This window comes from Dryobates pubescens, chromosome Z (assembly GCF_014839835.1).
Source record: "Dryobates pubescens isolate bDryPub1 chromosome Z, bDryPub1.pri, whole genome shotgun sequence".
NCBI lineage: Eukaryota > Metazoa > Chordata > Aves > Piciformes > Picidae > Dryobates > Dryobates pubescens.
In genome coordinates, this window is record NC_071657.1 from 20249398 (window position 1) to 20271738 (window position 22341).

At 40.4% G+C, this 22341-nt stretch overlaps 1 protein-coding gene across 2 annotated transcripts in view; it reads right to left on the reverse strand.

The window, feature by feature from the left end:
* Positions 1–1660: 1660 nt before the first annotated feature.
* The window catches only part of MAN2A1 (mannosidase alpha class 2A member 1), a 175475-nt gene continuing 154794 nt past the window's right edge, over positions 1661–22341 (reverse strand). Inside the window, exons 20-22 of one of the 2 annotated variants that reach the window (XM_054178004.1) lie at positions 14138–14332; positions 5594–5704; positions 1661–4669 (exon numbers count right to left, since the gene is read on the reverse strand). In XM_054178004.1, the coding sequence (XP_054033979.1) occupies positions 4517–4669; positions 5594–5704; positions 14138–14332 (459 nt within the window). In that variant the 3' untranslated portion in view covers positions 1661–4516. The remainder of the gene's footprint in view (positions 4670–5593; positions 5705–14137; positions 14333–22341) is intronic. The other variant, XM_054178005.1, reaches the window with a different exon arrangement.

Sequence of the window (22341 nt, forward strand, 5' to 3'; positions counted from 1 at the left end):
AGAGCCAACTTCGACCACTTCAGAGAAGTGGAGGAATTCCATGAAGGAAAGGGCCAGTGAAGAAAGCAGGTTAATATTCAAGCACCACCTCCTCCAATCTCAAGATCATGAGTACAAAATAAGCAAAGGATGCAGAAGACATGCATGGATAAGCAAAGAGCTTCTCATAAAACTCAAATGGAAGAAGGAAGTTCACAATGGCTTTTTTTATTTGGGAGGTATACAGGAATGTTACCAGAGTATGTAGGAATTAAACAAGGCCCTCTGGAATGAAATCTGGCAAAGGATGAAAAAAACCCAAGAAGGGCTTCTTTAAGTACATTAGCAGGAAAGGAACCACCAGCCAATATGTTTGCCTGCTGCTGAATGAGGTGGGTGCCCTGGGGAGAGAGGATACAGAGAATTCAGTTATTGAATGCCTTCTTTGCTTTAGTCTCTACCACTCAATCCCCAGAAGTGGAAGTCTGGAGGAATGAAGACTCTCCCTTAGTCAAGGAGAACTGGGTTAGAGATCACCTAGACAAGACGGACACCCAAAGATCCATAGGCTTCTATGGAATGCACCCGTGACTGCTGAAGGAGCTGGCTGATATTTATTGCTAAACCAACCTCCATGGATCTTTATGAAAGGCTATGGAGAAAGAAGAGATGTCTGTGGACTGCAGGAAAGCCAGTGTCACTCCAAAAAGGACAAGGAAGAGGACCCAGGAATCTGCAAGTCAGTGAGCCTCATCACCAACCCTGGAAAGGTGATGGGACAGTTTATTCTAAGCATGTGGAGGAAAGATTATAAACAGACAGCATCCAATGGGAAATCATGCTTCACCCATCGGATAGCCTTCTATGATGGTGTGATCAGCTGGGCAGATGAAGTGATGTGTGGATGTTCCTATCTTGACTTCAGCAAGGCTTTTGACACTGTCTCTGATAACATCTAATGCTTGCTTAGGAAGCGTTAAGATGAGTAGACAATGAGGTGGATTGAGAACTGTATGAATGACAGAGCACAGTTTTGGGATCAATGGTGCACAGTCTATTTGGAGGTCTGTGGCTAGTGGTACTCCCCAGGGATCAGTACCAGGTCCAGTCTTGCTCAATGTACTCATCAACAACCTGGATGAAAGAACATACTCTCAGCAAGTTTGCTAATGATACAAAACTGGGAGGCGTGGTTGACACACCAGAAAGCTGTGTTGCCATTCAGGGAGACCAGGGCAGGCTGAAGATTGAGAGAACTGTGGCTGTTTAGGCTTGAGAGGCTTAAGGACCTCTCAAGGCCTTCAAGCTGAAAGGAGATCCTATCATCTATAAATATCTGAGGGGAGGGTGTCAAGATGAAGGTGCTAGTCTCTTTTCAGTGGCACCCAGTGACAAGTAACAATGGGTACAGGGTACAAGCTAGAACACTGCAGGTTCCACCTCAACATGAGGAAACACTTCTTTATGATGAGGGAGCACTGGAACAGGCTGCCCAGAGAGGTTGTGGAGTTTCCCCCTCTGGAAACTTTCAAAATCCACCTTGAAGGGTTCCTGTGTGGCCTGCTGTAGGTGATCCTGATTTGACAATTATCAATAACCTGCAGAGGTCCCTTCCAACCCCTAAAATTCTGTGATGCTGTGAAGTACTGGGGAGACTAACAGGGCCATGAAGATGATTTGGGGACTGGAGCATCTCTCGTACAAGGGCAGGCTGAGAGACCCAGAGCTTTTTAGCATGGAAAAGAGAAGACTGAGACTTAATCCTATCAATGCATGTAAGTATCTAAAGGGTGGAGGTCATGAGGATGGGGCTCGGCTCTTTTCATTGGTGCCCAGATATAGGACAAGGGGCAATGGGTATAGACTAGAACATAGGAGAGGTTTCACTTGAACTTAAGGAACATGTTCTTTAATTTGAGGGTGCTGGAGCACTGGCATAGGCTGCCCAGAGAGATTGCGGGGTGTCCTTTTCTGGAGAATTTCAAAACCTACCTGGACATGTTCCTGTGGAACTTGATCGAGGTGTACCTGTGCTAGCAGCGGAGTTGAACTACATGATTTCCAGACATCTCTTCCAACCCCTACCATTCTATGATTCTGCAATTAAGAGTTGTTGAAAAATACTCCAACCAAATCAATTAAACCGAACCAATTAAGGTAAAACTTACTACCAGATTTAGACTAGAATTTTGCCTTAGTGAAGGATTTCAAGAAAGGATCTCAAATTGAAGGCTATTCTGTTATTACAGAAAAGATGGAAAATAAAGGTCCAAAAATCAAATCTGCTGGTTAAGAAAGATTCAGGCATCACCATTGTACAGTTGAAGACAAGAAGAGTGAAACGTCTTTTGGAAGCAATTTCAACAGGAAAAATACTTTAAAATTTTATTGCATCAAAATTTTATTTATGAGCCTAACAAAACTGTAACAGTACTTCAGAAGCTCTTTCACACAGAACACACAAAATTGTCTGAAGCATTTTACTTTTGAAGATGTAATAAAATAAATGTTATGAGATTTCTTCTGGTTAAGTCTACCAAGCTTTGAATTTCAACCCAAAAAATAGTATTTTCAAACACTGCAGCTAGGAAAAGTTACAGTACATGTTTATTGCATGAAAACATCCATTTATTGGATCCATCTGATTCTTCCATTTGTGGTTAGTGGTTCTTACATTCTTGATACAACTTGCACCAGATCCTACTAAATACTCCATTAATTGCAAAACACACAGTACATTGAATTAAGTAGGGAAATCTACGCAATCTCAACAGAGATCCAACCTGTAACAATGCAGGAAATCAAGGGTTTGCTTTATTTTAAGACAGCCTGTAGCCATTTCGATACATTGTGGAACAACCATGACAAAATTAAATATAGTAGTCAATATCAGAGTTAGAAAATAGCATACCTTTTTACCAGTTTTGATGACTTTTCATGCATTAGTATTAAAGATAAGCAGTGATGTATGGAAAAGTAAAGCATATGCATGACTTCAAAGTTATGAAGATAAATGAAGACTAGGAAATGGAATCATAGTCAACTGCAAGTTTACATATAATCTTAATTGTAAACAGCAGCTCTACTTAGGGAAATACTTTTCACACTTGAATTCTTCACACTTCATCTCTAAATATGAATTAATATGTAAAAACTCAGTCAAAAATAAGAATCCATTCTTCAGTAATGAGAACACTAGCAATGCAAGTGAGGTTTCAAATTTGATAAAAGTTGTTTACAATATAGGCACGTGATTCTGAATTAAGAGGTGATCACAGTCTGTGACATGTAAGCATATGTTTTGATGGGTTTGCAAACTACGCCTTTTTTATATCAACTCTCTGCATTGAGGTGCAATTTCCTTGAAAAGAGCTGAATTCAGATTCTAGAATAATTTTGTCTGTGTTTCATGTAATGTCATAAATTTAATACATTCAAATTGTCAACATGTTCAGAATAAGATAGCACAAACTTGGTGCAGGAGGACATAGATCAGAGTATGGCCAGCATTATCAAATAGGAAATACACAGCTTAAGTATTATATAAATTACCTTTCCCCCAAAAACATTAACACAGACACCAAAGTTGTAACAAGATGTATCAAAAAATAAGGCACATTTATCTTGATATGGTAGTCTTGAAATAGAAAACTCATTTCAGAGAACATTGGTACCAAAATGAGTTTTATAAAAAATATTTTATTCATGATAATTATGGACATTTCTTACCATACATGATAATGGAATAATTGCACATATCCCAGTGTGTCAAGTAACAAAATGGGATTTTTTTTTTTAAACACTTCCGTTGTAAAATTACTTTGTAGGTGCATGTTTTCCTATTTACATAACTCATGCGAATGGCAGAAGTATTAAAATCTACCATCACTTATCACAAGTACTTTAGGCTTTCATTTTACCACAATTAATAATCCCCTTTGTGGTGAATAAACTGAAATTAATTGTGGAACAAATTCAGATTATTGTAATTTATACAAATGATTGTAAATATTTGGACATTAGCTACTACACAAGAACATTTGATTCCATTTTATTTCCAAACTGTATCAGGACTTTCTACACTGACGTATTTGCACGTATATTCATGAAGGATCAGTGAAGAAGGCTGTTTAAATTCCTATCCCCTGTTTATGAAAATTAAAACCCCAGAAGAATCATTAGTTGGCATTTAACCTGAGATTTGAACTGCTGGGAGGTTAACATCTGTAAAAATTTCTTCACTTGTTGCATTAACTTGTACTGCTGTTGCTACTTTATGAAAAAACCCCAAACCACCACCACCAGAAACTAAACAAACAAACAAAACCCAAAAACCCTGAACAAAACCCAGAAAAAATCAGAAAAGTTGCTTGCAACATGGCTTTTCACTCTATTGGTCAAAAAAAAGAGAGAATGAACGTTTTTCTCACAGTATCCAGAAGCTGGAATAATAATAATGTGCTTCTTATTGCACGTGAAACTGAGAAGAGACAAAATTGCAGATTCCTCTTCTGTATCTGAGTGTTAAAGACAGATTTCATCTTAGCCGAATCCGGAATGTATTTATCTCCATAGAACTCATATTGATTTCACTTATATTTCTGGCATCCAGAGGTGAATGCATCAATGATAAAGATACTGGTTCAAGACTTTCCACTCTGAATTTGTTAAAGAGTTTATGCATCTTAATCTGGAAGAACAAACAAAACCCCAAAACAACAAAATATATTTAGAAACTATAGTATATATGCTAAAACAAACATGTAACTTACTCTCTAATAATGATTCAAAAGATAAATCTCCTCATAGACATCAGCACAGCAATTCTTAGACCAAAGATTATGAATAGTTTTAAGCACCCTGTCTCAAACGCTATGCACTAAATTGGAATTTCTTTTGGCAGTGCTCACTTGCCACATTTCATATCACATAATTTAAACCAAAATATTAAAAAATATCAGACTTGTATAAAACTCTTCTTGTTTCTAAGCAAAACAATACTTATGCTTCTGCTTAAAGAAAATTCCAAACTTATTACAAAATGACTACAAAATTTCTACATATTTGTAACCACCCAGTCCACCTGTAACCCTCAGAATGACATGGTATGAATTGGATTTCATAATTTTATGAATCACATCAGATCTACAGCAACTGCAAAACACTCAGGTATTTCCAATGGTGTAGGCCATGTAAGTGAGCATGGGTAGGCAAAGGACATCTTGTAATAAGGAACATTATTGAAAGGTATGGTCAAGGATACATGAGTAATATTCAGAAATAAACACTTCAGAATATATAACTTGACTTTTCTACTTAGCAAAGTTCGAAAACACTATTTAAAAATTATCTGAAAAATACTGATCTGTATATGAAAACAACATGTACAGGAAACATTAAAACTGAGCTAGAAGTTTGATGCTTACATGGTAATGCCTACACAACACCACATCTGTATCAAACGGAAAGCAGCTTTCAAGATAAAATTAACTATTATTCTGAAAATACAAGTATTGAGAAATACCTATCCATAAACTTAACCTATAACTTGACTTAAATATCAGTATTTCTACTATACTTATAAGGTAAGCTTCCCAATAAAAAGTCAGTTTACCTTTCCCTGAGTAGTGGAACAGAACAGACCCATGTCTCTATTTGAAAATCTACAGTCAAATCCCTTTCTGTGAAGAATCAGAGCAGCTTCATCAGATGGCTCAGTATCTACCTGCAAATAAACAAAACAAAAAATCACTTGGAAAATAGCAGAGCCAGACAGACATTTTAGGATGCCATGAAATTACCATTAATCTTACAGTAAAAGAGCCACTTAGGCCTTAAATAATCACAGAATGACAGAATATTAGGGGTTGAAAGAGAACTCGAAAGATCATCCAGTCCAACCCCCGCTGCCAGAGCAGGATGACCTATACCAGATCATACAGGAATGCATTCAGGCAGATTTTGAATATCACCAGAGAATATCTCTACAACCCCCCTGGGCAGCCTGTTTCAGTGTTCCATCACCCTCACAATGAAAACTTTTTTCCTCATGTTTCCATGGAACTTCTTCCATATTTCCATGGAGCTTCCACCCATTGCCCCTTGTTGTGTCACTGGGCATCACCGAGAAGAGCCTCCATCCTCTTAGCATCCACCCTTTAAATATTTATAAACCTGAATGAGATCACCCCTTAATCTCCTCCTCTCCAACTAAACAGACCCAACTCCCTCAGTCTTTGTAAGGAAGATGTTCCACTCCCTTAACCATTTTTGTGGCTCTGCACTGGACTCTTTCAAGCAGTTCCCTGATCTCCCCAAACTGAGGGGCAAAGAACTGGACACAATATTCCAGGTGAGGTTTCACCAGGGCAGAGCAGAGAAGGAGAACCTCTCTTAACTTACTAACCACACCCCTTCTAATGCACCTCAGAATGGCATTGGCCTTCTTGGCCACTAGAGCACATTGCTGGCTCATGGTCAACCTTTCATCCACTAGGACCCCCAGGTCCTTTTCCCTTTCACTGCTTTCCAACAGGTCAGTCCTCAACCTATACTGATAACTGAAGTTGTTCTTTTTCAGGTGCAAGACTCTAGCCTTGCCCTTGCTGAATTCCATTCAATTTCTCCTTGCCCAACTCTCCAGCCTAAGCCTCACTGAATGGCAGCACAACCTTCTGGTGTGTCAGCCACTCCACAGTTTTGTGTCATCAGTAAACTTACTGACTGTACTCAGTTCCCACACCCAGGTCACTAATGAATGTATTGAGTAGTACTGCTCCCAGTACTGACCCAATTTACTAATACAGGCCTCCAATTAGACTCTGTCTGACTCTCTGACTTCTTTCCTTCAACCAGTTCACAGTCCACCTCACTACTGGATCATGCAGACCACACTGCCTCAGTTTAGCTGCAAGGATACTGTGGGAATGGAGTTGAATGCTTTACTGAAACCAAGATAAATCACATCCACTGCTCTACCATCTATCCACTTGGTTATGTCCTCATAAAACTCTATCAGTTGATCAAATATGACTTCCCCTTGGTAAAACCATGCTGACTGTTCCTAATGATCCTCTTGTCCTTCATATGCCTAAGGACAGTGCCAAGGATAAGTTGTTTCATTACCTTTCTGGGTATAGAGGTAAGGCTGACTGGTCTAGTTACCTGGGTCCTCCTTCTTACCCTTTTTGGAAGACTGGAGTGATGTTTGCCTTTTTCCAGTCCCCAGGAACCTCTCCAGATTGCCATGAGTTACCAAAGATGGTGAAGAGTGGTCTGGCAATGACCTCTGCCAGCTCCCTCAGCACTCACGGGTGCATGCCATCAGGATCCATGGATTTATGGATGACATGATAACTTAACTGTTCCCTAACCCAGTCCTCATCAAACAAGGAAAACTCCTTTATCATGTCCTCCTCTGGGGCCTCAGGGGTCTGGGGCTCCTAAGGACAATCTCCAGCAGTATAAATGGAGACAAAAAAGGCACTTAGTAACTTTGCTGCCTTTGTATCTTTTGTCACCAAGGCACCCACTTCATTCAGCAGTAGGTCTACATTGCCTCTAGTGTTAGTTTTTCCTGCAATGTATTTGAAGAAGTCCTTTCTGTTGTCCTTGACCTCCCTTGCAAGGTTGAATTCCAAGGAGGCCTTAGCTTTCCTAGTTGCCTCCCTACATTATCTGACCACAGTCTTATACTTCTCCCAAGTGGCCAGCCCCTCATTCCATGAGCTGTAGAATCTCTTCCGCTACTTGAGTTTGATCAACAGGTCCCTACTTAAAACAATGCAGGTCTCCTGGGTCCCTTTCTCAATTTCCTACTTACTGGAATGCTCTGGTCTTGAGCTCAGATACTAACCAACTATCATGGGCCCCTTTGCCTTCTAGTACCCTGTCCCACGAGATTTCCTCTAGCAATTGCTTCAAAAGGCCAAAGTTGGTCCTGCTGAAGTCCAAGGTTGTGATCCTTCTTGGTATTCTGTATACTGAACTCCACCATTCATGATTACTGAAGCCAAGGCTGCCCTCAACCTTCATCACTTTGATCAGACCCTCCTTGTTAGTGAGTATCAGGTCCAGTAGTGCTCCTCTCCTTGTTGGCTTATTCACCATTTGAATCAAGAATTTATCAACAATGCACTGGAGGAACCTCTTGGATTGGGGATGAATGGCTGAATAGGCCTTCCAACAAATATCTGGGTAGTTAAAATCCCCCATGAGAACCAGAGCCTGTGATTGCAAGGATGCTGTCAGCTGCCTGAGGAAGGCCTCATCAACTTCCTCGTCCTGATCAGGAGGTCTGCAATAAACACCCACAAGAGTATGAGTCATGCTAGCCTGCCCCTTAACCCACACCCACAAACTCTCAACTCACCCCTCATTCACCCCTGGACAGAACTCAGTACATTGCTCCCTCATGTAGAAAGCAACCTCGCTTTGTTGACCTGTCTTTCCTAAAAAGGACATAGTCATCCATGACCACATTCCATTCCAGTCATGTGAACTGTCCCACCACATCTTTGTAATTGCCACCAGATCATAACTGCACACGGATTTCTATCTCCTTCTGCTTCTTCCCCATGTTGTGTGTGTTGGTGTACAGGCATTTCAGGGAGTGAGCTGAGCAAGCCAATTCCACCCTGGTGGTGCGGGAGGCCTTCTGGATTTCATTAATACTAGAACATTACTGTACTGGTGCAAACCCAGCAACAACCCCATCCCCCTTCCATTCTAGTTTAAAGCTCTATGAATGAGCCCTGATGTTCCTGTCCTAGAATCCTTTTTCCCCTGCAAAATAAGCTTTTCTCACATACTATGATTGGTCCGGGTGTCCTATAAAACCAGCCATTATCAAAGAACCCAAAGTCCTGCCTGTAGCGCTGGTCTCAGGGCCAGGTATTTATGGACTGGATTGTTCTACTCCCTTCCATATCATGGCCAGGTACTGGAAGTAGGGAAGAGAAAATAACTTGTGCCCCAGCATCTTTCACCAATCATCCCAAGGCTTTGAAATCTCCCCTCAGACTACAGGATGCAGCTTCCTTCCTCCCTGTTCAGCCTAGACTGAACAGTCATGTTTCTTTCAACATTAGTGAGACTAAACAGTGGAAAAACTAAACAACGGAGGGAGTTTAGGTGTTCAAAGTGCTACAGAATATAGCAGCCATCTAGTACTTAAAAGGGAACTACAGGAAAGATGTGAAGGGACTCCTTTATCATGGAATGTAGTGATAGGACAAGTAATAATTGTTTCAAACTGTAAAAAAGTAGGTACAGATTAGATATCAGGAAAAAAATCTTTACTGTGAGGATGGTAAGCCACTGGAACAGGTTACCTGAAGAAGCCTCTTCTGTGCAAGTGTTCAAAGCCAGGCTAGATGGAGCCTTGAGCAGCCTGGTCTAGTAGGAGGTGTCCTTGCCCATAAATCAGGTTTAACACTAACAAAGTGCCCATTTTAACGATGAAAGTCCCTTCCAGCCCAAACCATTCTATGATGATTGAAGTGTACACAAAAGCATATATTTAAAATGCATATATAAATAAATTTTACGTTTAGAGCTAAAACATACAGTGCCCTTGAGCCTCAAAAGGCATCAAAAAGTAACCCAGAAGAAAACCACAATCTCAAACTGCCTAGTTAGGATGAAATCGCTACATTCACTTTGGACAAATGCTCTAAATCATTTTATAGAAATCCCTCAAATCAGAATTCTGTTTAAGTATGTACTTTAGAAAACAAAGTGATAGCCTTGAATGGTCTGGGAAATTTTAATTTACACAAGACTTCATTTTAATGGACTTCAGCAAGGCCTTTGATACCATCCCCCACAGCAAACTGCTGGCTAAGCTGTCAGCCCATGGCGCCATATCCAGCTGGCAGCCAGTCACTAGTTGCGTCCCCCAGGGATCAGTGTTGGGCGCCATCCTGTTCAGTATCTTTACTGATGATCTGAATGAGGGTATTGAGTCCATCATCACTAAATCTGCAGATGACACCAAACTGGGGGCTGGTGTTGTTCTGTTAGAGGGTAGGAGAGCTCTGCAAAGGGACTTTGACAGGCTGGACAGATGGACAGAGTCCAATGGCATGAGATTTAACATATCTAAGTGCAGGGTTCTACACATTGGCCACAACAACCCCATGCAGTGCTACAGGCTAGGGTAAGAGTGGCTGGATAGTGGCCAGGCAGAAAGGGACTTGGGGGGTACTGGTTGATAGTCGGCTGAACATGAGCCAGCAGTGTGCCCAGGTGGCCAAGAAGGCCAGTGGCATCCTGGACTGTATCAGGAATGGTTTGACCAGCAGGAACAGGGAAGTCATTGTGCCCCTGTACTCAGCACTGGTTTGGCTGCACCTTGATTATTGTGTCCAGTTCTGGGCCCCTCAGCTTAGGAAAGATGTTGACTTGCTGCAACGTATCCAGAGAAGGGCAACAAAGCTGGTGAAGGGTTTGGAGCACAAGCCCTATGAGGAGAGGCTGAGGGAGCTGGGGTTGCTTAGCCTGGAGATGAGGAGGCTCAGGGGAGGCTTTATTGCTCTCTACAGCTACCTGAAGGGAGGTTGTAGCCAGGTGGGGGTTAGTTTCTTCTCCCAGGCAACCAGCATCAGAGCAAGAGGACACAGTCTCAAGCTGTGCAAAGGGAGGTTTAGGTTGGATGTTAGGAAGAAGTTCTACACAGAGAGAGTGATTGCCCATTGGAATGGGCTGCTCAGGGAGGTGGTGGAGTCACCATCACTGGAGGTGTTTAAGAGGAGACTGAATGAGGCACTTGGTGCCATGCTTTAGTTGATTAGATGGTGTTGGGTGATAGATTGGACTTGATGATCTCAAAGGTCTTTTCCAACCTGTTTAATTCTATTCTATTCTAATTTATTTTACACTAAAATGTAGAAATCCACTCTTGTACAACAAGAGTAGCAGAAAATAAATTCTTCATGTTATAGATGAATGTTCATGTAAGTGATCTTCAGAAGAGGCACATGACATCATGGCTTTCATGATAACAATATTGCTACAGTCACCTTAGTAATTTATTTTCTGTGACGCATTACTTTTTTTTGCTGTTTGACTTTCTTCAGCCTTTCAATTTATTACATATATCATAAGGGCATTTAAAAGATGTTTCTAAGTGTGATCATGTCAGCTCTTCAGACTGTCTTTCTCTAATTTATTTATTTGCTTTTGTACTGGTGTTTTTCTCAAAAAAACTCCACAGTGAGTAACACTGACTTAATTTCAGGGACTTTAAGAAACATCTGTTGTGTTAGAGATACCTAAGCCAACAAGCATTAAGTACTTTGTGTTGTGTTAGCTTTTGAAGGTGTAACAAATAAGAGAGGGATCTTAATCCATAAATCTTTAGATCCAAACCAATTTTATCCTAATAAAGAGGATCTTGGAACAGCTTGAACTAGCTTCTTTGAAATCCAGCATGACACAGATTCATATTAGGACAAACTCATATTGTTAATTATTCATCCAGGTATTAAAAAATGGTAAACTGGTAAGCTTAGTGTTAGTCTTTTCTGAGTAAGCTCATAATTTAAAACAGTAAAAATTTACTCAGCAGTGTTTGAAATTGAAATGACGCACATTGCAACACAACTGGTAAAAACTCTGCAGTATACAAATCCTGAGTAAAACTCTTGAGATTATTTAAATGAACAATATTAGCTTATAACCACCTAAAACTGGGGGTTTAATTAATAGTGTCTATAGTTGGCATATTCAGACAGGTTTGCAGTACTTAGTATCATGGATGGCCGAAAAAGTTCTTTTTCTGTTCGTAATAATAATGATGTGACAAAATTATTTTCTGTCTCCCACAGAAAGAATTTGACTGATTGGTTTTCACTGTCACTGATGTGACAGTGTTGCACTTAAAAGTAGACATTTTTTGCACACAAAGTAATACTGTGTGCCTGAACACTGTATTAGTGAAATATTAAAATTCATACTGCAGAAGCCTGACTTCCTATGGGGTTAACTGGTGTTAAAAATGGCAAGACAGTAATGAGTATTAACACTTTCTCTTTTACAGTGGAATTATCTTGAAGTAATCTGCATAAGAAATGCATTAATGCATTTCAAATGATGACATGAATATTTAATATCTTAGTTTTAAAAATTATAGATTATTTTAATTAAGATTTAAAATATTTAAAACAAAGTTAATAAACAATTGATGACACCTTCAGGAAATGAATTTTGGGTAAGTATAAAAACCTTGTAGAATTCCTGGGATTTGATCATGCATATGACATCCATGTGTTATATTAAGCTGTTCTAAGCTATTATGAAAGCAAGCATAAGACTAAGTTACCACAGCCTCTGCAGCTACCTTAACTTACCTCTTCTTATATTATCACTAGGTAAGTTAGATTAAGCAAGCCTAAGGAATATCTGATCAAGGATGAACATAATTTACATTAAATACAGCTTCAAAACATGACCATGCTTGAAAATTTATAACAAATTTCTCAATTCTCAAGATCTGTAATCTTGTAAAACTGCACAGCATTGTTCTATGACAAAACTATCAGATCTCTGACTACCTTGCTTGGAAGAGCTGCCCAAGTTTGATTTGATTTTGATATCTGAGAAATCAAATGTGGATCTTCCATCTGGCTTCTAGATGGAAAAAAAATAAAAATCTATGCTTCCTCATAAGCACAATCCTAGGACAATGCTGATATAATTCTGATGAGAAAGAGAAACCATTTAAACACTTTTTTATCTATTACTGTAAAGCTAACAGGCATGCATGATAGAATAGGCAATATGATAAAAAATATGTAGTCATATTTAGCATAAAGGGACAAATGTACTCAGTTTTTAAATCTTGAGGCTCAGTCTATTTATAGTGTCAAATCTGTGTCAAATAACTTAAAAACTGGTACTTTATTAAAAATGTCTTTAAATTTCATATTCCATCTAACAACACATGCATTTAGCAACATTCTTCCCACTGAGAGAAGCAGAGCTTAAAGGGAAACTAGAAATTCTGTTAATTTTTTCTCATTTATATTTTAATGCATTTTCATACATTCTGATTTCTTAAATATTTGATAGTATTTTGTTTTAATTTGACATCTTTTTATGTTAACATTTACTGAAAATCATCTCTAGTAGATAAAGCAATTGAGAAGAAGTTTACATTTCCGGGAAAAAAATGCATTGCTTCAATTAGAATTACAGCACTTATCATGCAAATTCTTAAACAACAGAGAAAGGAAACAGAAACTGAACAGAGATTTAAAATCCAGTTTGACATGCAAGAAATTAATCACAAGGTATAACACCATTTCTGCTGTGGGGAAGAACAGTTCTATACCTGTAATGATACCATTCCTACCCTATGACTATTGATAGCTTTCTGTTGAAATGCAGTAATTACTGCTGCAAGCTCAAAAATCAAATAATCATTGAAATATACAGTTGTGGACTGGGAAGAGATCACAGCCTCCAACAACTTTATACTGACTGGAATAGAAGGGCTGATAGAGCCCGAATGAAAAAAATATAATTCTCTTATGAGTAGTCACATTGAATTAAAAAAGGCAAACAGAAGGCCAGTTAGCCTTCCATTTCACAGGTTTCGTGTCCCCATGATACGAACAAGGGAAGAAAGTTAAGTCCTCAAAATGGCAGAGAGGGGATGTTTTTGAAGGTCTGCCCCTGGACTGAACATGCTGAAGCAAATGTGTTGCTGAGCTCGCTGAGGTATATGAACAGGTTTTACACTTAAGCATGGAACACAAACCTCATACAAAGATCTAAATCAATATAAGGAGCTTCCTCTTAACTCTTCAAAGTCATAAGACCTGCAGGATCAAGAGTTATTCCACTGAAACACAAAATAAAAAACAGTTACAGGTGAAGGAGTATACATAGAATGGTTTGGCTTGGAAGGGACCTTAAAGATCTTCTAGTACCAAACCTGCAAAAAGCAATTCCTGTATTCTGTGTTACTCAAGCACAGGCCTCTAGTTCTTACACAATTAACAAAAACTGGTCATCACGCTGCAGTGTATCATAGCACAAAAAAACAATGTAAAAAAAAAAGCCTTCCACAAATCAGTTTCCTAGAAAAAAGCATTTGTTTATACTAATAAGCAATACCATATGTCTGCTCATAAAAACAGTGGTTTAATTTTACCTTTGACTGGATTGTCCTCAGATTGACTATGTGCATGTCACAAGGCATGGATGACATGAGTGGAGAAAAGGTATTTAGCATCTCTGGAACACCTGAATCAGAATATGTTGTCATTGGAATTACAGGATAATTTAAAAAAGAAGAAGTCATATGGCTAAGAAGTGATGGAAAACTGACTGCTGTCTTCTCTTCATTCTGCAAAATAAATTAAATTAAAAAATAAATTAATACTTAAAATAAAATAAATTAATATTTAATACTCACACCTTGAGTCCTGTGTCCAGTTCTGGGCTCCTCAGTTTAGGAAGGATGTTGACTTGCTGGAATGTGTCCAGAGAATCCTGGACTGTATCAGGAATGGTTTGACCAGCAGGAACAGGGAAGTCATTGTGTCCCTGTACTCCGCACTGGTTTGGTTGCATCTTGATTATTGTGTCCAGTTCTGGGCCCCTCAGCTTAGGAAAGATGTTGACTTGCTGCAACGTATCCAGAGAAGGGCAACAAAGCTGGTGAGGGGTTTGGAGCACAAGCCCTATAAGGAAAGGCTGAGGGAGCTGGGGTTGCTTAGCCTGGAGGAGACTCAGGGTGACCTTATTGCTCTCTACAACTACCTCAAGGGAGGCTGTAGACAGGTGGAGGTTGTTCTCTTCTCCCAGGCAACCAGCACTAGAAGAAGAGGACACAGTCTCAGGCTGCACTAGGGGAGGTTTAGGCTGGATGTTAGGAAGAAGTTCTACACAGAGAGAGTGATTGGCCATTGGAATGGGCTGCCTGGGGGAGGTGGTGGAGTCACCGTCATTGGAGGTGTTCAGGAGGAGACTTGATGGGGTGCTTGGTTGCATGGTTTAGTTGATTAGGTGGTGTTGGATTAATTGATAGGTTGGACGCGATGATCTTGAAGGTCTCTTCCAACCTGGTTTATTCTGTTCTATTCTATTTTATTCTATTCTATTCTAAAACCAAATTAATATATCATCATGGCTACAGTTTGAAACCTATTTATTTTACATGTGATTCTATTAATTGAACAGAAAATTTTAACTTATAGATGGTCCATTTAATTATTTTTGAAAACTTTTGATCATCCACTAATTTTCTTCTAGTTCTAGGTATACTTCATCGGTATATCTTTCTAAATGATGATTAGATGATACATCTTTTTTTCACTGTTTCTCAGTTTTCTGTTAGCCCTTGATGTGTAAACAATATAGTTTAGAGAAAGAAACTAGACAGGTAACTGTCATGATAACAGGAAATGTAGGGACACTCCCAAGATTTTACAAGTTTTGTACTTTCCTGTGTTTTGTATCTGCAGTGCTTTTACATATGTGACAGTTTTAGGCTGTGCCTTTAAGAAAGGGACAGTTGCTGGAACACTCTGGCTGAATATTTTGGTGAAATAATGAAAACAAGATATTCTAAACGAATTTCATTGGTAGATAGGTAGAATGCAACTTTTAGTTCAGTTTGAATCTCAGTCAGTTCAGTCTGTCTGTCTTTTCCAGCCTGTTTCAGTCTCTCTCTGAGCAACAGCTGTGCGGGATGGAGTTGACCTTGAACTAACAGATAAGAAACTAATTCTTGCATACGCTTTGAGCTAACAGAATTTTCTCCTTAATAATTACCTTTTCTCTCTCTCTAACCCTTTTTGGGAAAAAGGGGAGGTAGGGGAGAGAAGGGGTACAGGGGGACACACCCTCCTGGCTGGAGGAGGGAAAGTTTTGTTCTGTATTACGTTCTTTGCTGTGTATTTCTGTATATATTGTAGATATTGTATATTGTGTATATATTAATCTGCAGTTCATCCTGCTTGTAAATATAGCTCTTATCCATTTCTGCTTCTCCGACTGAGTTAGCTGTGGTTTCTTTGTGTGTGTGTGAGAACTGAACTTTCTCTCACCACCACAACATACTGCAAATTACTTCAATACAACAAAGTCCTACATATTCACAGCAGCTAGTTAAAGCTCCACAGAAGCCATGGGGGGGAAAAAAATGGAGAAAAAGGCACTATAAAAAGGCTACTTCTGTTTAGCATATCAGTGAAGTCAAGGTAGAATATTTTGTTGTTCTTTGTCTGGACATACTTAATCAGATAAATGCCTGCTTGTTTGTGATTTTTAGTAAAACCATTGCAGAAATTACTTGAAACATAGAATCTTAAGAATGAATGTCTTAAAAACTCATGTTATGATATGCTAAAAACATGAAAATAAAATACAACGGGAGGATACTTAAAGCAAAGGAAAGGATTATTTTTCAGTTTATAACAGAACCATAGCAGTAATTCCTGTTTTGGGGTGTGCTTGAATGTATGCCTATTTATTTATTGCTCTGCAGCAACATTATATACAGCCCCATAACCAACATAGTTGCCCTGAACTTCAGATTATCTTAGATTTAAGGGACTCTAAAGTGCTGGACATATGAACAGTGAGCCTCCATAAGAATAAAATGTTTTATGTATATGCAAATTCTCACTGTAAGACATTTAAAATAATTACTTGGAGAAGGGTCAAAGTTTATTATGGGAATTGACTGAAAAATCATTCTCAGTGTAAATATGGATATACAGTGCTTGCTGAAAGCAAACCAAACTCATTTAATTGTCCTCATAATTTCAGAAACAATGAACATGCCACCAAGGCCACCTGAGATGAAGAGACGTAAGCTATTTCTGAAAGCTTCTGTTCCATGTACAGAAAAAATATGTGTTCATAAACACAACTATGACATCCATGGGTCAAAACTCTGCCAAAATCCCAGAGATCAGAAGTACGAGAAAAAATGGGAGGCAAGTTTGCATATTGATATAAAATCACCCAGAGTGAAAACAACAGATGAATCCTCAGACTTACTCTAGGAAAAGACAGCACAGGGCAGGTCAATCTTCTGGCCTCTAAAGCTAACTGAAGCAATACAAATTGAAAGGTGGCTTTTGTATAAAGACTTAGTAACTTGTATTGCAGTTGAGAAATCAGGAAAAACAGAAAGACAGACAATGGAAGCTTTGACTAGAAATGTGTGTAGGAGAGAGTAATTTTCTGTTAATGAAAAATAGGATAAAATTCTCAGATAACCCACAGCAGAAATGCAAAGAATGGCTCCTCAGCTTCTAGATTTTGGAAATAACTGATTGCACAGAAACAGCCACAAAGAACTCTGGAAAATGCCTGAACCAGAGTTGGTTCGACTTAGATGTTTTATCACAAGTATAAACATACTTAAGCATTATCCACTTTGAAATGCTGCACCAAGGCTTACATGAAGATTTTATCTTCAGTCTTGTATTCCCACATCTGGAATGACAGTTTTGGATGACTGTACCAGCAAAAGGGCAGTCATTCAGCGAATGTATGTAACAGCTATGGAGAGTACAGCAGGTGTCAAAAACTGACATAAGACTGTGGGAGAAAAGGGTCTCATAAACTGTGAAGACAATGTTATCACCAAAGATTCAGAAGGAATACTTCAAATTCCACCGCTCACTAAGCACATCACAATCACAAAAGGGTTGGAATATGACTTTCCCCTCTCAATTTGGTGATCCAAAGATTAAACAGGACTCCGGAAAAAAAGAAAGATGGGAAGGTTTTGTACATATGGACATTTATAGTTACTCTGTATGCACATTCCTTATGTGGACAGCTTTCAGCAGTACCCTGCTGTTGCTAACTTTGAAGATGCAGTCACACAGTCTAATTTAAGTACTGCTTTCTCAAAAGGGGCATAATTCCTTAAGTTCAATGACACTTAAAGTGTGAATGGAGTTTCACTGGAAGCCTTACAAACATTACATACTGGCAAGACTGACAAATGCCACTGATACAACTGAGTACTGCCTTAATGAGCTCCAATGAAAGCAAACACAACCTTTTAAAACTATCTTAGAGCACTTCTATATACAGTTATTTAACTGAAAACTTTCTGTGGTGAAATACAGCCCCTTGAACAACTGTGCAATAAATCCTCATACACAATCTTTTCTTGTCATAAAAAGTCAATAATTCTAAAAATGGAGATTTGAGGAACAAAGAAACCACCCACACTCCAGTATAACCTTAGATTACAATTTTTAACAAGTTTAAAAGTGTCCTTCCATTGGAAATGAGCTATTTTAACAGTAAATGGAGAATACAACAGATTAAGAAAAAAACTTGAAGAGTTTCTGGTAAGAGCTTTAACTGAGGAACCAAGGTCCTTAATTTGAACAGAAAAATACTAATTACAGCATATTAATTGAATGGAAGAAAGAAATGGAGAACACTGCAAAGAAAGTAAAACTGAAGCAGTTGATAACTGAGAAACAATTCTTTTCAACGTAGTCTAAAATCTCATATACCTAATAATTCCCTGCCAAAAGCAGGATCACCTAGGGTAGTCTGCACAGGAATGCATCTAGGCGGGTTTTGAAAGTCTCCAGAGAAGGAGACTCCACAACCTCTCTGGGCAGCCAGTGCTCTGTCACCCTCACTGTAAGGACATTTCTCCTCATGTTGAGGTGAAACCTTCTATGTTCAAGTTTGTATCTGTTGTTCCTTATTATAGCACAGAACCAAAATGAGATAGTGCTCCCTCCACCTGGCACCCACCCCTCAGATATTTATAGACACTAATTAAATTCCCTCTCAGTCTTTTCAAGACTAAAGAGCAACAGCCCCAGGGATCTCAGTCTCTCTTCATACAGGAGATGCTCCTAATCATCCTTGTGGCTCTCCACTGGACTCCGTCCAGCAGATCCCTTTCTCTCTTGAACTGGTGAGCCCAAAACTTCCAGGTGTGGTTTCACCAGGGTAAAGTAGATGGGAAGAAAAACCTCCCTAGACCTGCTGGATGCACTTTTCTTCATGCACCCCAAGATTCCACTAGCCCTCTCAGCCAAAAGGGCACACTGCTGTCCCATGCAGAACTTGCTCTCCACCAGGACACCAAGGTCTTTCTCCATGGAGCTGCTTTCCAGCAGAGTAACCCCTAACCTGTACTGGTGCCGGCTGTTATTCCTCCCCAGATGCAGGACCCTGCACTTTGATCACAACATCCCCATGCAGTGCTACAGGCTGGGGTCAGAGTGGCTGGAGAGCTGCCAAACAGAAAGGTACCTGGGGGTGCTGACTGACAGCTGGTTGAACATGAGCCAGCAGTGTGCCCAGATGGCCAAAAAGGCCAATGGCATCCTGGCCTGCATCAGAAATAGTGTGGCCAGCAGGAGCAGGGAAGTCATTGTGCTCCTGTACTCTGCATTGGTTAGGCCACACCTTGAGTACTGTGTCCAGTTCTGGGCCCCCCAGTTTAAGAAGGACATCGAGACACTTGAACGTGTCCAGAGAAGGGCAACAAGGCTGGTGAGAGGTCTCAAGCACAAGTCCTATGAGGAGAGGCTAAGGGAGCTGGGATGGCTTAGCCTGGAGAAGAGGAGGCTCAGGGGAGACCTTATTGCTCTCTACAGCTACCTGAAGGGAGGTTGTAGCTAGGTGGGGGTTGGTCTCTTCTCCCAGGCAACCAGCACCAGAACAAGAGGACACAGCTGCACCAGGGGAAGTTTAGGTTTGAAGTGAGCAGAAAGTTCTTCACAGAAAGAGTCGCTGGCTATTGGAATGGGCTGCCCAGGGAAGTAGTGAAGTCACTGTCCCTGGAGGTTTCAAAAAGGGATTGGCCGTGGCACTTGAAGCCATGGTTTAGTTAGTCATGAGGTGCTGGGTGTCAGGTTGGACTTGATGATCTTTGAGGTCTTTTCCAACCTTGTTGATTCTATTATTCTATGAAATGCAATGGCAGAAGGTTAGAAACCATCATAGCATGGGAATGTATCTGCACTGCCTTTTACACAAGACAGCTTTTGTTCATTCTTTCTTGGCCATTATCTAGGGCAACAACTCTAGGGCTGCAAGCCCTCACTGATCTAAAAATAGGCTATCCACTATGTCAATGCAATTATGATTGTTTCAACATTACCCCTAATTCTGTCACCATAGGCCCTTGTGAACAGTCTCTCCCCATTCTTCCTGTAGGTCCCCTTCATGTACTAGAAGGCTCCTCAGCACCTCCTATTCTCCAGGCTGAACAACCTCAGCTCCCTCAGCCTCCTTGTGGCAGAGGTGCTCTAACCCCCTGATCATTTTCATAGCCCTTCTCTGGAGCCTCTCCATCAGGTCCATGTTCTTCCTATATTGAGGGCTCCAGACTTGGACACAGTACTCCAGGGGAGGTCTCACTGGAGCAGAGTAAAGAGGTAGAATCACCTCTCTGGATCTGCTATCAATGCATCTTTTGATGCAGCCCAGGATGTGATTTGCCTTCTGGCCTGCAAGCACACACTGCTTGCTCATGTTCAATTTCTCATCCATCAGCACCCCCAAATTCTTCTCCACAGGGCTGCTTTCTAACACCTCGTCCCCCAGTCTGTATTGATAGTGAGGATTGTTCTGACTCAGGTGCAGAACCATGCACTTGCTCTTGTTGAACCTCAGAAGGGTCATTTGGGCCCACATCTCCAGTTTGTCCAGATCCTCCGGATGACAAGTTGTCCCTCTGGTGTATTGACAACACCACACAGCTTGCTGTCATCTGCAAACTTCCTGATGGTGCATTCAATCCCACTATGTAATTGATAAAAATATTAAACACTACAGATCCCAGGCCAGATCCCTGAGAGACATCACTTGTCACTGTTCTCCACCTGGACTTCAAGTCATTCGCCATCACCCTCTCAATGTGACCATCCAGCCAATTCCTTATCCATCGAACAGTCCACCCATCAAATCCGTATCTCTCCAACTTGGCAAATAGGATGTTGTGAGGGACTGTGTCAAAGGCCTTGCAGATATATCACATCCATAGGTTATCCCTTATCTACTGACAGAGTCACTTTGTCATAGAAAGCCACAAGGTTAATCTGGCAGGACCTGGCTGTCCTGAATCACCTCCCTGTCCTTCATGTGCCACAACATAGCATCTAGGAGGACCTGTTTCATGATCTTCCCAGGCACAGAGGTGAGGATGACAGGTCGGCAGTTCCCAGGGTCCTCCTTTCTCCCATTTTTAAAAACCGGGTGTGATGTTTTCTTTCTTCCTGCCCCAACTTGTCCTTTAGTTTGACCAGCATTGTTGTAGTATGGGTGGAGGTGTTCAATCACCCTAAAGGCACTACAAACACAGTTTCCAGGCCAAGATGTTAGCAGGCAAAGATGTTTATTATGTTACATATCATGGTTATATACTCTTTTAGAAAGCTTATGTGTCACATCTTAATTATTTTCTACTGGTGCATGCGTAATTAAGGCATACAGTAGGTTAAAATAACATTACAATATTCTAACACATCCAACAAAATTCTGCCAAGTTTCTCCTTTCAGTTACAAGATGTTTACATTCTTTTCTACATCAGTGACCAAACATATCTGCTCCAAAGCTATCCAAAACCAACCCTTCTCCTACACAGCATGTCACAGCTCAACCATGGTGGTCTCTTGCCCTCCTTGTCCAATTTCTTATATGTGGGGATTGAGATCTTTTGTGCTCTATAGAGAGCATCCTGAAAGGTCTGCCAGCTCTCTTCTGCTTCTTTGTCCTGAGAACCATTTCCCATGGGGTCCTATTTACTAACTCCTTGAAGAGCTGAAAGTTTGCTTTCCTAAAATTTACAGTCTTACCTGCGCTTACTATGAGCTTCATATTCCTTAAGGCAGTGAACTGCACTGGCTCATGACCACTACAGCCAAGGCTGCCTTCAATGTTGACATCCCTGATGACTTCACTTACGTTTGTGACCAACAGGTCCAATAACACATCCCCTCATATACGGTTGCTAATTTCTTGTCTTAAGAAATTGTGATCTAGGCACTCCAGGAGCCTCCTGGATTACCTGAAGCTAGTCGTGCTGCTTTTCTGACAGTTGTTTGGGTGGTTAAAATCCCCCAGCAGGATGAGAGCCTGTGACCGTGATGTTTCCTCAGGCTGCAGTAAGAAGGCTTCATCCATAGGCTCCACTCGGTCAGGCGGCCTGTAGTAGGCTTCTACCACAAGGTTCCCCTTGTTTTTCCAATCCCTAATACCTACCCATAAGCTTTCAACCTGCTCATAGTTATTCTTTAGCGCCAACTCTTGACACTCCATCCACTTCTTTACTTACAGTGCAACACCTCCACTGTCATCCTCTCCTGTCCCTTCTGAACAGCTTTTAGCCATTGATAGCTACACTTCAGTTG